Source organism: Phyllobates terribilis, unplaced genomic scaffold, assembly GCF_046119375.1.
Source record: "Phyllobates terribilis strain yellow unplaced genomic scaffold, ASM4611937v1 Scaffold_8209__1_contigs__length_31955, whole genome shotgun sequence".
Classification (NCBI taxonomy): domain Eukaryota; kingdom Metazoa; phylum Chordata; class Amphibia; order Anura; family Dendrobatidae; genus Phyllobates; species Phyllobates terribilis.
In genome coordinates this window covers 1-12,899 of record NW_027370949.1, presented here as the reverse complement: position 1 = coordinate 12,899, position 12,899 = coordinate 1, and the positions used below count along the sequence as shown (strand labels likewise).

At 38.1% G+C, this 12,899-nt stretch overlaps 2 protein-coding genes across 2 annotated transcripts; both read right to left on the bottom strand.

The window, feature by feature from the left end:
- Positions 1-329: 329 nt before the first annotated feature.
- LOC141252132 (aminoacylase-1-like) lies at positions 330-1,368 on the bottom strand. The gene is made up of 4 exons (XM_073670468.1): positions 1,088-1,368; positions 862-999; positions 477-716; positions 330-401 (listed from the first exon to the last, which is right to left on the bottom strand). Exons 1-4 carry the CDS (start codon positions 1,247-1,249, stop codon positions 330-332), a joined length of 612 nt encoding a protein of 203 aa, XP_073526569.1. The 5' UTR covers positions 1,250-1,368.
- Positions 1,369-5,337: 3,969 nt separating this feature from the next.
- On the bottom strand, positions 5,338-8,606 carry LOC141252133 (aminoacylase-1-like). The gene is made up of 7 exons (XM_073670469.1): positions 8,595-8,606; positions 7,860-8,006; positions 7,273-7,404; positions 6,093-7,025; positions 5,870-6,007; positions 5,485-5,724; positions 5,338-5,409 (listed from the first exon to the last, which is right to left on the bottom strand). The coding sequence occupies exons 1-7, from the start codon at positions 8,604-8,606 to the stop codon at positions 5,338-5,340; spliced, it is 1,674 nt and encodes a 557-aa protein (XP_073526570.1).
- Positions 8,607-12,899: the final 4,293 nt, after the last annotated feature.

The window sequence follows — 12,899 nt, the reverse complement described above, 5'->3', positions numbered from 1 at the left end:
TATCTCATTCAGGTCTCAAGAATTGTTGAGTCAATTACTTGGGGAGGGTGTGTTTCATTAAGAATTAGTACTATTTTCTTTGCAGAAAAACACCCCCAGACTGTTGCTATCTGGGTTCCATTAACATTCGATCTCACTTCGTAACAATTTTGAGTTATCGAGTACTCTGTTATTACATTTGACTCAAAACCAAGATTTTGCATTATTATGTAGAAGCAAGTACAGAGCAATTGTCTTCAGGGGAGGTGATGTGCTTCTTGTTACAATGTATGTACATTCCTCCAGTAATGCCCAAATAAACAGCTGAGAAAGTGCAGCGTAGAACAGGTTCATGAACTGAAAGAGCTGATTATTGATTCATAAACCTTGATTCCGTTTAGGAACACAGCCTCCTCCAAATACTGCAAGAAGATGAAGGTGCTGTTAAGTTATAGTAGAGTGGTAACAGAGATAAAATAGGAGAGTTTGAGGGAGACCTCATTATGATCATGAAGCAAGATGGGGGTGTTAATCATGGGGGAGAAACCAAGAACTGGAATTCCCATTTGCCTTACAAAACGTGCGTCTGTTGTGGAAGCCAATATTTCAGGCTTTGCAAGTTTCCCTCCAGCTGCTGTAATGGCCTGCTCGAATACAGACCACCATGGATTTGACTCGTTTGTGAATGTCATCAATGGACGGCCCTTGTAATCTCTCAGTGGACCGCTTTCTGATATCTGCACAAATCAATGAAGTTGAATGTATTCATTAACAACTTGCTTATCATTAACAACTTGCTGGACAATATAAATATATAGAAGCTCAAACAATACCAATTCCATAGATACTCAATTAAATGATAAAGTTACTGTAATGACTCGCATGAAAAGTCAGGTTCCTAGATGCAGGTGCCCACTCCTCTGCTATTGTCTTCCTCAGATTATCAGGATCAGCTGTAGGTGGAAGCCGGATGTTAAACCCTGCCTCTGCCTCTGAAGGCTGCATATTCATCACGAATCCCTGCACAGAGATCAATCATTAACAAATACAGCAGGAACATTTAAAGTAAGAGGAAACCCTATCATATTGAGGGATTTGAGAAACCAACAGTCGGAGAAGGAATCCCAGCTTTCAGATAAACAGGGTTGACTGAAATCACTTCGGAATTGGCGGCCCAGCCCCTCTTAACCACATCGAATTGAGTGTCCCTGAACTTAGTAATCACCTCGACGCTCTTCATCAGATTCTCCATGGCAGTGTTATCATACATCCTCGCTCCATGGCCGGGGGTTCCAGTAGCCTTAATCACTAAGTTCCATGGCGTCCGATCAGCGTAAAAACCCTAAATTCGTCGTTAGTGGAAGCCTGACCCTCGTCCATAAAAAACCCTATGTTTTATATCCAATCACATTATGAGTGTGAAATGAGACCATTTTTAGGAGGATAAAGAGAGGTTGTTTTAAAGAGGCCGGTTTCTTCATCCAATCAAAAATAATTTTATTTTTCCTGACTCTTCTAACTAGTAGATAATGTAAGTAAGGATCGATCCCACGAAAAACCAATTATTATTATTATAAGTGACACGAATCGAGGGGGTTATTTTTTCGGTTTTTCTATCAAGGTCTTAAGGCACTTAATTTGTTTCCAAAACCACTTTCAATCATGAGTATTTGATCATGGTATTTTTAAGCAAGTTGCTCTCAATATTATTGTCTTCATCTCCATCACATGAAACTCCGAGTAGCACACATGTTCGTAGGAATTCTAAATCCAAATGCAATACCTAGACTACCGTCCTAGATAAATACAAAAAGGAGAATAATTGCTCAGAGATAAAGGATGCATGCATTGATAGACACACACCAAAACCAATAACATATGTATTCATTTCTTTACTGTACATGGACTATTACTAATGCTCAAGTCCTAAAACATGCATCTTGCGACTCTGGCTAATTGGTTCAATCAATAATATATGTTCCACCAATATATCCTAGTATGCAGTATTAGTCCTACCAAGGCGTCATTATTGGTGGTGCTAATATTAAAGATATATCATCTTACACATAAAACAATTAAATCAATCATTAAAATTTATACTTTAACCTGCATTAATGAAGCGCTAAAATAATCCTAGATGGCTTACCTACTCAGACTCTCATAAACCAATGGAATTAAGTATAAGAGAATAATAACATAATTGAAAAAACTAAGAACAAAACTCAAAAAACAATAATAAAAGAAATTTCAAAAAGTGCAACTAAATAATGGTGCTTAGTTGCTCATATTGGATGAAAAAATATAACTATAAATTTAATGTGTGTTGTATATGAATTATGGGAAATCCTCGTAACTTAAATTGAGAATATACTTGGCCTATCTATCCTAGATTCTAACTAGATATTCTAATTGTAAAATGTTTAACTAATTCTATCTTATGCTAAAAATAGGGAAATATGATAACTGGGCTCGTATCTAGTCCGATCTTATAGCATCCATGACTGCAGACTCATATGCGGCCACCAGTCGCCACCTTTATCTTAACCTATTTTCAAGGAATGTTCTCTTTAGAGATCGAGCCGACGCGCTATTTCCCCTTGAATATCGCGGTCGTGCATGACGGACTTTCCTTCTTTCAAAAATCTCCAATTAATCCTTTTTATGAACTAAAATAACGAGCGTTGACCATATGTTGCACTCACCCATTCCACTCATACTTGGACGCTCTTCTCTTCTCGTCATCTCTTCATTCCCCAAGCCTTCACGGTTCCAAACTTCATTGCGCTCTCACGTATAGTCCCCATGAGCTTTTTGCTCTTTTCTTGGCTTGGCTACTTCACTTCATCTTCCTCTTAGGAACAACTTCACCTAAATCTTCACTTCTTAATCTTCATCCAAACATCTTCAATTCTCCATAAAAGACTGTACATTTTCCTCATCATGCTAAAAAAATCTGGATAGCACATACAAAGTATTGCATATAACTTTATCATGCTAAGAATGCCTAGATAGCACATACAGAGTAGTGTATATCACTTTTCCAAGTTCATTCATGTGCGATATTTGTTGTTTAGGGTTAATTAAAGCCCAGATTATTCAAGACATCATGGCCACCATCTAGTCGAATAAATCTGAGAAATACTCACAGTTGGTGGTTCAAGGATGAAATAGGCTACCATCCCAGATCTAGTAATTCTCCACTCATACTCTTAAAAGGTTTTTTTCCGAATCATCATATAATTTAGATTCATTTCTATTTAAGCGGAGGATTGTTGGAATGTAATTTTCAGTCAACTTGCGAGCAAGATTCCGATGGGCTATCAACACTAATTATGTTGGACTATGTGAGTGTTGGCTTTATCTCCTCGATCACTTACTCATATTATGATCATACGATAAATTTGGTTTTCGTATGAAAGAGAAAAGAAATACCAACTTGGTTGCTTGAAGATAACACTTTGGGTTGAATGTGCGAAAGATATCATCTTGTATTAAAATTTGAGGTATAAACTTGAATGGTTTATATACACACTTCATCTTACTAAGGATAGTTGTAGTGGAGGCATGGAGATGAGACCTTGAACATATAGGCACAAGGTTCCGGTCCGGTCGGAGCATAGGTCATGGGTTGCTCGCCGTCGAGCTTGTGGAATGGGCTAAAAGCGTAGGCAATATCTAAGCTTCTTTTTTGGAGCGCAGAGTTCAAGAGACTACTAGCTTCTGAGTTTGAACCAGAAGCCTCCGCTTGCGTAATGGGATGTTTTCCATAATTAAGGACAAAGTTTGAACCGGTAACCTTCTGAGTAATGAGGTGTTTTCATAATTTAAGGACAAAGTCTAGAGTTCACCTCTGCACCCAGTTTCGTTATAACCTTATCAATAGAAATGTGTTTCAGCATTATTACTTGGTGTAGTTAAATACATACACCGCCACAGTGAAACATTCACACAAGCCGCTAGACTTACTAGTTCTAAAGAATAGCACGATGTTAGAGTCTTATATTGAATTTTAAAAAGAGAAATTTGCAATGAGCCATTTTTAATATAGTCAATTTTTCATGAAATCATCTCTTATATCAAATCACTTTTTCTTACCATGTCACACCTATTGACATAGATTTTAAAATTTCTATTAAATGGGATAAAATGATCAAAATATTCCCTTATCTTTTTCTTGAAATTACAAAAGATATCTACCTTCCAAACTTTAATCCTAAAAAATAAAAACAACATTAAATTTAAAATATAAAGACACAATTTGGGTTTGCTTCTTCTCAACCCCAATTTCCTTCTTCCTGATGTCCTCCTGTTATTAACACTTCTTCGTCTCTTCCACTGCTTCATATAGCCTAATGGGTTTGGGATCTAAAATAGTCAAAGATCTGATTCTCGCACCACCAACATTTCCGTCGATCTGATTAAACTTTTCATCTCTTCCAGCGAATTTCAAGAAAGGCTTGCAACTGAGTTTAGGAAGAGAGGAAGGAACAAAGAGGAAATGTAACTGCAAACGTGGGGGAAGAAGCAGCCGTTGGTACCCAGAATCACGAAGCTCAGTGGTCCGATTCCAGCAGAAATTGGCGAGCGTGGTAGGAGCTCAGTGGTTCAAAGAGGAGCAAAGTGGCAAATTTTTAATGGCGAAATCAATTGGTTGAGACTTGGAGACCAAATTCCGTCAGCAAATTCGAGATTTGGACCTAATTTCCACCTATATCGTGACCTAACTTCTGCAATTTCTGACCTAATTTTCGCCTCTCTCCGCCATTCTCTTCATCAGCAAATCGGGAAGGTGTCATGTTTTTGCAATTTCTGCCATTCTCTTCGTCAGGAGCGTAATTTCATCAACAATCGGGAGGTATACTTCAAGGTCCGAGGTCGGCAAGCCATCTTCTGCTCCATCTCCCCGCAGTCCATGTTCTGCTACTCCAGTCCGTCTTTGGTTCGAGATCTCGCCGGAAGCTTCTCGACAGAACCACCAGTGTAGCATATATTACATGCACCAGTCAGATCAATCAGTTCATATTTCAATATATCTCATTCAGGTCTCAAGAATTGTTGAGTCAATTACTTCGGAGGGTGTGTTTCATTAAGAACCAGTACTATTTTCTTTGCAGAAAAACACCCCCAGACTGTCGCTGTCTGGGTTCCATTAACATTCGATCTCACTTCGTAACAATTTTGAGTTATCGAGTACTCTGTTATTACATTTGACTCAAAACCAAGATTTTGCATTATTATGTAGAAGCAAGTACAGAGCAATTGTCTTCAGGGGAGGTGATGTGCTTCTTGTTACAATGTATGTACATTCCTCCAGTAATGCCCAAATAAACAGCTGAGAAAGTGCAGCGTAGAACAGGTTCATGAACTGAAAGAGCTGATTATTGATTCATAAACCTTGATTCCGTTTAGGAACACAGCCTCCTCCAAATACTGCAAGAAGATGAAGGTGCTGTTAAGTTATAGTAGAGTGGTAACAGAGATAAAATAGGAGAGTTTGAGGGAGACCTCATTATGATCATGAAGCAAGATGGGGGTGTTAATCATGGGGGAGAAACCAAGAACTGGAATTCCCATTTGCCTTACAAAACGTGCGTCTGTTGTGGAAGCCAATATTTCAGGCTTTGCAAGTTTCCCTCCAGCTGCTGTAATGGCCTGCTCGAATACAGACCACCATGGATTTGACTCGTTTGTGAATGTCATCAATGGACGGCCCTTGTAATCTCTCAGTGGACCGCTTTCTGATATCTGCACAAATCAATGAAGTTGAATGTATTCATTAACAACTTGCTTATCATTAACAACTTGCTGGACAATATAAATATATAGAAGCTCAAACAATACCAATTCCATAGATACTCAATTAAATGATAAAGTTACTGTAATGACTCGCATGAAAAGTCAGGTTCCTAGATGCAGGTGCCCACTCCTCTGCTATTGTCTTCCTCAGATTATCAGGATCAGCTGTAGGTGGAAGCCGGATGTTAAACCCTGCCTCTGCCTCTGAAGGCTGCATATTCATCACGAATCCCTGCACATAGATCAATCATTAAATATATCAGGAACAATCAAAGCAAGACGAAACCCTATCATGTGGAGGAATTGGAGAAACCAACAGTCGGAGAAGGAATCCCAGCTTTCAGATAAACAGGGTTGACTGAAATCACTTCGGAATTGGCGGCCCAGCCCCTCTTAACCACATCGAATTGAGTGTCCCTGAACTTAGTAATCACCTCGACGCTCTTCATCAGATTCTCCATGGCAGTGTTATCATACATCCTCGCTCCATGGCCGGGGGTTCCAGTAGCCTTAATCACTAAGTTCCATGGCGTCCGATCAGCGTAAAAAACCCTAAATTCGTCGTTAGTGGAAGCCTGACCCTCGTCCATAAAAAACCCTATGTTCAGCTCCCGGAACTGCTCGGACTGTGCAAATAGCGCGGCGCCATCAGCTCCGCCGATCTCCTCATCGGGGACGTAGGACACGTGTACGGTCCTGGTCGGCTGGAAATTCCGCAGCCGGAGATTCCGGATGGCTTCAAGGTACTGAACGGCGATACACTTGTCATCCTGGGCGCCGCGAGCGTAGATCTTGCCGTCGGGAGATCGGACGGCGGAGAAGGGAGGGTGTAGCCACTTGTGGGGCTCAGCAGGGACGGAGTCGAGGTGGGAGTTGAACATGACAGAGGGGAGAGAAGGGAGAGTGCCGGGCCATGTGAGGAGGACGACAGGCTTGCCGGGTACGAACTCAAGGATTCGGGATTGGATTCCGATGGATCGGGCCTGGGATTGGAGGAAGGCGACGGCCGGTGCGTAGTCCGGGTTCGGGTGGGCGGTGTTGATCCGAAGGTACTGCTGGAAACGGGTTATTGGGGTCTCCCCTGAATCATCGGCTATCGAAGATGGAGGAGTGGATAAGAGGAGGGCGAGCAAAGGGAGGATCGAGGAAAGGCAAAGATTCCTGTTGCGCATGGCGGAAGAGACGGCGGAGTGATCGGGTAAACGCCTGGACAATTGTGGATACTTGACAGTGGCGCTGCATTGTAGATGCTTTGTAAATCACGTGGATAAAAGACGAGTATTCGTCTAAATAAAATAACGGTCTTTCTCCAATCAGTAGTGACTCCTGCTATCTCTAATTTTTTTTACTTCAGTTTAAGGATTTGTTCGTATCTTATTAAGAAATTTTATATTTATCCTAGAAAAATACATTTATCATGAAAAATAATATCATATATTGTAAAAAGAGAAAATAAATTTATATTGAAAAAGTCTTCATCAATATTGCCAAACATACCGTCAATGTTCTTGACTTGTTACCAGAAAGGGTGCTATTTGTATCGGATAATATTTTTAGGAGACGGTCTACATTCCACTTTACTTCCGTATAGTTCACCTTACTTTCATTAATGTAATTAGCGGAGAGTACCTATAAAATAAAATAAATAAAGAACCTTTGTAAAAGAGAAATAATAAATTTTATTACAATATTTATATGTTTTAATATCAAAAATATTTTTTTCAAATATAAACTTTAATCTATGTTATTAGAAAATGCATTAAGAAAATCCATAAAAATCCATAAAAAATTGGTTGTAAAGAATGGAACAACCATACTAATATTTCTTATTTCAACATCAACAGAAAAACATATCGACGATGCATACGAACCCCTTTAAAGGGATTATTTGTTTTATTTTAATCTTTAATAGGGATTTTCTCGGTAATTTTTTGGTATAGGCTCGGTTCAGCAATAAGTTGATGAAAATCTTTCATCTTACATGAAGGGGGTAGATAAAAATAATCAAATAATTGTAGATAAAAGGAGAAGAATTTGGAGAAGCTCCAAACATAACCGGAAATTTTCACATAAAATTAGATGACAAGTGTTGTTTGACAATTCAAGGTTCCCGAAAAATCAATTAATAGTAAATGCATAATAATCCATTCATGAGACAACATATGCTGAAAGTTCAGCTCTTCTATCTTTATTGAGCATGTTTTGATGAATTTATAAGCCGTCAAGATACCCTGTAAATTTAGAAATAAATTATGGGACGATTAATCTCAAGCAGAAAACTATGTTCACGGGAAATTAACAAGGCTTCCGTCCCAAAACTCGATCCTCCATAATGTCTGATGCGTTGAGTTTATATAGAAGACTTGAGCTACCTGGAATGACTAAACTACTTGAACACGTGTGAAACCAAAACTTGGTGTGACTATGCTGCTTCATGCCATCTGTTGAATAGATGTATGAGGTGGGTTCCGGTGTGAAGTGTCCTTATGGTGTGAAGTGTGAAGAATGTTGAGCCATTAGATTAGAAATGGAGGGCTGAGATTAAAAGATGGTTTTTTTTAATGAATCCACGCGGTGACATTTTTGTAATTAATGGTGAACTTTTTTTCTTTTCTTTTTTTACGTTTTCTGGGTGATTTTTTTATCCCCTTAGAACTGAACAATTGCGTGTTATATGTGAACATTAGCATGTTATATGTGCACCCGAGAAACTTCACACTTCACACCATAAAAACACTTCACACAGGATCCTTATTCATAGATGTATTGCCTGATTTATATCATTTAGCCATCAATTTAACGTGCTTCATCATTGTTACCTTTATCACCATGCATGTGGCCATCTAAATCACCTTCCTCCATGCCAAGTCATCATGCTTGATCTTTATTAATTATTGAGTATCACCTCTTGTCCAATTTTTTTAATTGAAGGTTAACAAAGGGAATTTTTCTTAACTAGGAAACAATCATGTATTATCACAAGCTTACAAATTTAGTAAGAAAATTAAGGAGCAAAGGCTACGAAACACGCAGTCTTTCTCCCAAAGTCCTGGTAAAGCTATCAAGTACGTTATGAATGTTTGTATGATTCAGTAAATAATCTACATCTATATTTTGTACTTCACTGGATGTCAGGATATCTGCAGCTTTATTGTTTTCTCTGTAGCAGTGAAAGACCTTTATTTCTTTAAAATGGGCGATCTCTCCTTCCAACTCCTTGATAATATTTCGAATGCTCTATGGAACCTCCCATATTTTACATATTGCACTTATCACAATCAGATTATCTCCTTCCAAAATTAGTTTGTCTAAATTAAGTGCCCTTACTGTTTTTATAGCTTCAATGGCTGCTATAGCCTCTGCTTGTATTAGAGAAGAAGAATTTATTTTCTTGTGAATAATTTTTAGAGGATTTCCCCTGTTATCTCTAATTATACTTCCAATATAAGAATCTTCATTTGGACAGAAAGATGCGTCAAAATTAACTTTAAACCACCCTTCATTAGTTTTTTTTTCCAAAGCGAAATATTTTTTCTACGCTTGAAATTAGTAGTATTGTTTTGCTTAATATTGTTCCTACAGTCCAAGTTAAAAAAAAATTGAAGCCATCCAAGAATGAATTTGAATAAAAGCTATCTTGATAGGAGAAGATTTAATTTGGTTGTTATTAAAAAAATTCTTATGCTTGTCTCTCCATAATTCATACCTTAGTGATAAAAAATTATTTGAATGTATGTAGTTAATATTATTACCAGTTATTTGTTGTAAAAGATAAATCATATGTTTAGTTATGGGGCAGTCAAAAAAGAAATGAGAAGTTGTTTCTACGGAGTCATTGCATGGTGTAGAGTAATTTGGGACTCTATTAAAATTAGGGCTGGGATACTTCGGTTCTTAGTAATTTTTTGGCCAACCCGCAATATAAAAAAAATATTTTATTCGGGTTTGGTTCCTGAAAATTTTAGTAAGGAACCGTTATTACCCAAACCCAAACTTTATTTGGGTTCTAAACTCGGTTCCTCGGTTCCGTAAATTTTACATATATGTCACACTTCGGTTCCATAAGTCGGTTATTCCGTTCCTCGGTTACTAATTATTGTATATAATTTATTACTAACAAGATTCAGTATATGGTCCATCATATAATAAAGCTAACCAGCAAGTTTTGAATAACTAAATATAAAGTTTGGTAAGAAATTGTATGAGAGCGACATAATATAAACTGATACAATTAATTAGCAGAAATGACAAATACAATATCAAATATGACAATGAAACTGGTTTAGATACGACAAACATAATCTTTGTGTTGTGGCAGTGATTATTGGAATTGAGGAAGGTGAGAAATGATAGAGAAGGGTGACTTTTTTTTGTGGAAGTAGCGCTTTGGAAGGAGAACTGAAGGCTAAGTGGCGTCGAGGAAGGCAAGAAAGGATAACGGACGCAAATGTGAAGGATTAAGCCGAGAAACTATGGAGGTGTATCTATCTTTGATTTAATTAATAAATAAAAATACTAAGTAATTGTTATTAATAATCGGTTCCTTGGTTCTTCACTGTTATTTTTATACAAACCCGTACCCGAACCCAAAATTTATTACAGGAACCGAACCGTAGTTTTTTAACGTATAAATTATCAGTACCCGCACCGAACCGAACCGAAATGCATAGTTTGGTTCGGTTCTTCGGTTACTCGGGTACAAAGTCCCAGCCCTAATTAAAATATTAATTTAATCTTTCCGTAGTTGGTAAACAATTTGAGAGGGCTTTCCATAGGAAATTTTTAATTTTGAGGAGTATATTAAGATTCCACATTTTTGTAAAAATTGTAGATTTTGAAAGAATTGTATTATTTCTTGCTAATTCAATTGCACTTTTTGTAGTAAATTCACCTGAGCTTGACAAGCTCCAAATTAATTTATCTTGTATGTTAGTGGATGGAATATAAATTTTCACAATTTGATTAACTATGTTAATCGAAAGATAAATAGCTAATTTTGTTGGATCCCACATTTTATTATTTGTGATGAACTCCGATACTTTCATATTATTATCGTGAATGATAGGTTTGAAGTAGTTTTTAATGTTGATGTTATGAATCCAATTGACATTCCAGAAATTAATTGTTTTTCCATTACCTAAGACCCAGAAAAGTCTATTCTTGAATCTATCACGTAAATGTATTAGTCTTCCAAATTGCCATGAGTGTTTCGATTTTTTATTATATTTTAAAAGAGTATTAGTTTTAAGATATTTTTTCTGTAATAATCTTAACCCATATATTATTTTCATTATTAATAATTTTCCAAAGGAGTTTCATTTGGAGCGACATATTTATATCAACAACTTTATGAATACCGATTCCTCCACAGTGTTTTGGTTGACAATATTGTCTCATGAAATAAGAGATCTGGAATTTTCATTGAATTTATTCCAGAAGATTTTTTTATTAACATCATCAATTTCATTATGAACACCTGTTGGGAGACCTCTTGTCCAATCTTGATGCACAACTTACATGCCAACCATTTCAGCGCGATTAACCATATTATAACTTGAACGCCTTAATGAACGCAATCTTTAGTTAAGCTCCATGAAATAACTAAGTCGTCGGCTCGCTTTCTGACATGTACATTATAGGGGCGTTCATTAAACCGTGATTATTTCGATGTTGTAATCGTGAGTAGCAATGTTGCGTGATCATTAATGCTTGATTATGTATTAGTACGAGACAGCTTTGAGTTTTAGCCAAATACAAGAAGAATGCGATGTTTGTACAGGATGGCATGCTACTAGAAATAGCGCGATCCATCACAATCCCGTATCTTGATTAACTTGGAGCCTAGTTATTCAAGACAAACAAAATGGACGTCGTCGTTGCATTCACACAATGTAGTATTTATTCAATGTGTGCAATGATGAGCATGAGGGTAGCCCCAATTTTTTCTCGAAGTGATCTCACCTTCTATAAAAACCATCGCACTGGCAAACCCGAGCCCAACTCGGATGATCTCACTCAATGGGATGATAAGCAAGGTAGAAAATCAAGGGGCGAGCTCCGAAGTGATCTCATCTGCTTTAAAAATCATTACGGTGGCAAACCCGAGCCCAACTCGGATGATCTCACCCGTTGGAATGATAATAAAGGTGGCAAACCAAGGGGTGTTCCGCGAGGTGATCTCACCTGCTTTAAAAACCATCGCGATGGCAAACTTGAGCCCAGCTCGGATGATATCACTCGACATGATGATAAGCAAGGTGGCAAACTAAGGGACGAGCCTCGAGGTGATCTCACGTGCTTTAAAAACCATCATGGTGGCAAACCCGAGTCCAACTCAGATGATCTCACCCGACAAGATGATAAGCAAGGTGGCAAACCAAGGGGCGAGCCCCGAGGTGAACTCCCCTGCTGTAAAGATCGTGGTGGAAAACCAGAGTCTCAACGCGAATGATCTCACCCGGAGTGATGATACGAGAGCAGTGACTAATATCACTTGGAAGTGGCTTTATAAAAATTGATCATAAGTTATACATATACGACATGTATATTAATAATACCCTTTCTCGTCTCAGTCGAATGCCCGCATTGTGGACAACCTCTTTGCACTTACATGCTTAGTCGTCACGCTTGACGACCCTCGCTCTTGCCATACTTGACCTTATTGTAGAGTTCTTCTCAATGCATAAGAGGACAACTCACCGACATATGACAGTTGTAATTTCTCCTATTCTTTCACTACGTGTCTTCTCTTTATCACCATCATTTGCTCTTGACGTGACTCCCGCCATCTTCGTGATCGAAGTTGAGCTTCATTAACTCTCATTATTCCCACCATGCTTGTCGTGAAGAACTCACGTGGGTATTCTTCTCCTCAAACCATGCTCGGTTGCCTCCAGCGACCCTTGTCACCATCACGTCCGCTCATAACGATGTTTCCTTCCCTCCATCTTGATGCTCACTCGCCACCTTTTTCGTACCTCTCATGACGTCAATGGATACGGCATGCTCAACTCTCAATCTCCATGTGTTGAGAACTCTTCTCTTTTATGCTTGTCCATCAGATTATGATGTTAACCTCTGTCTATGTACTTGTCGACCTCGACCAATCTGAAGGGTTAAGCACT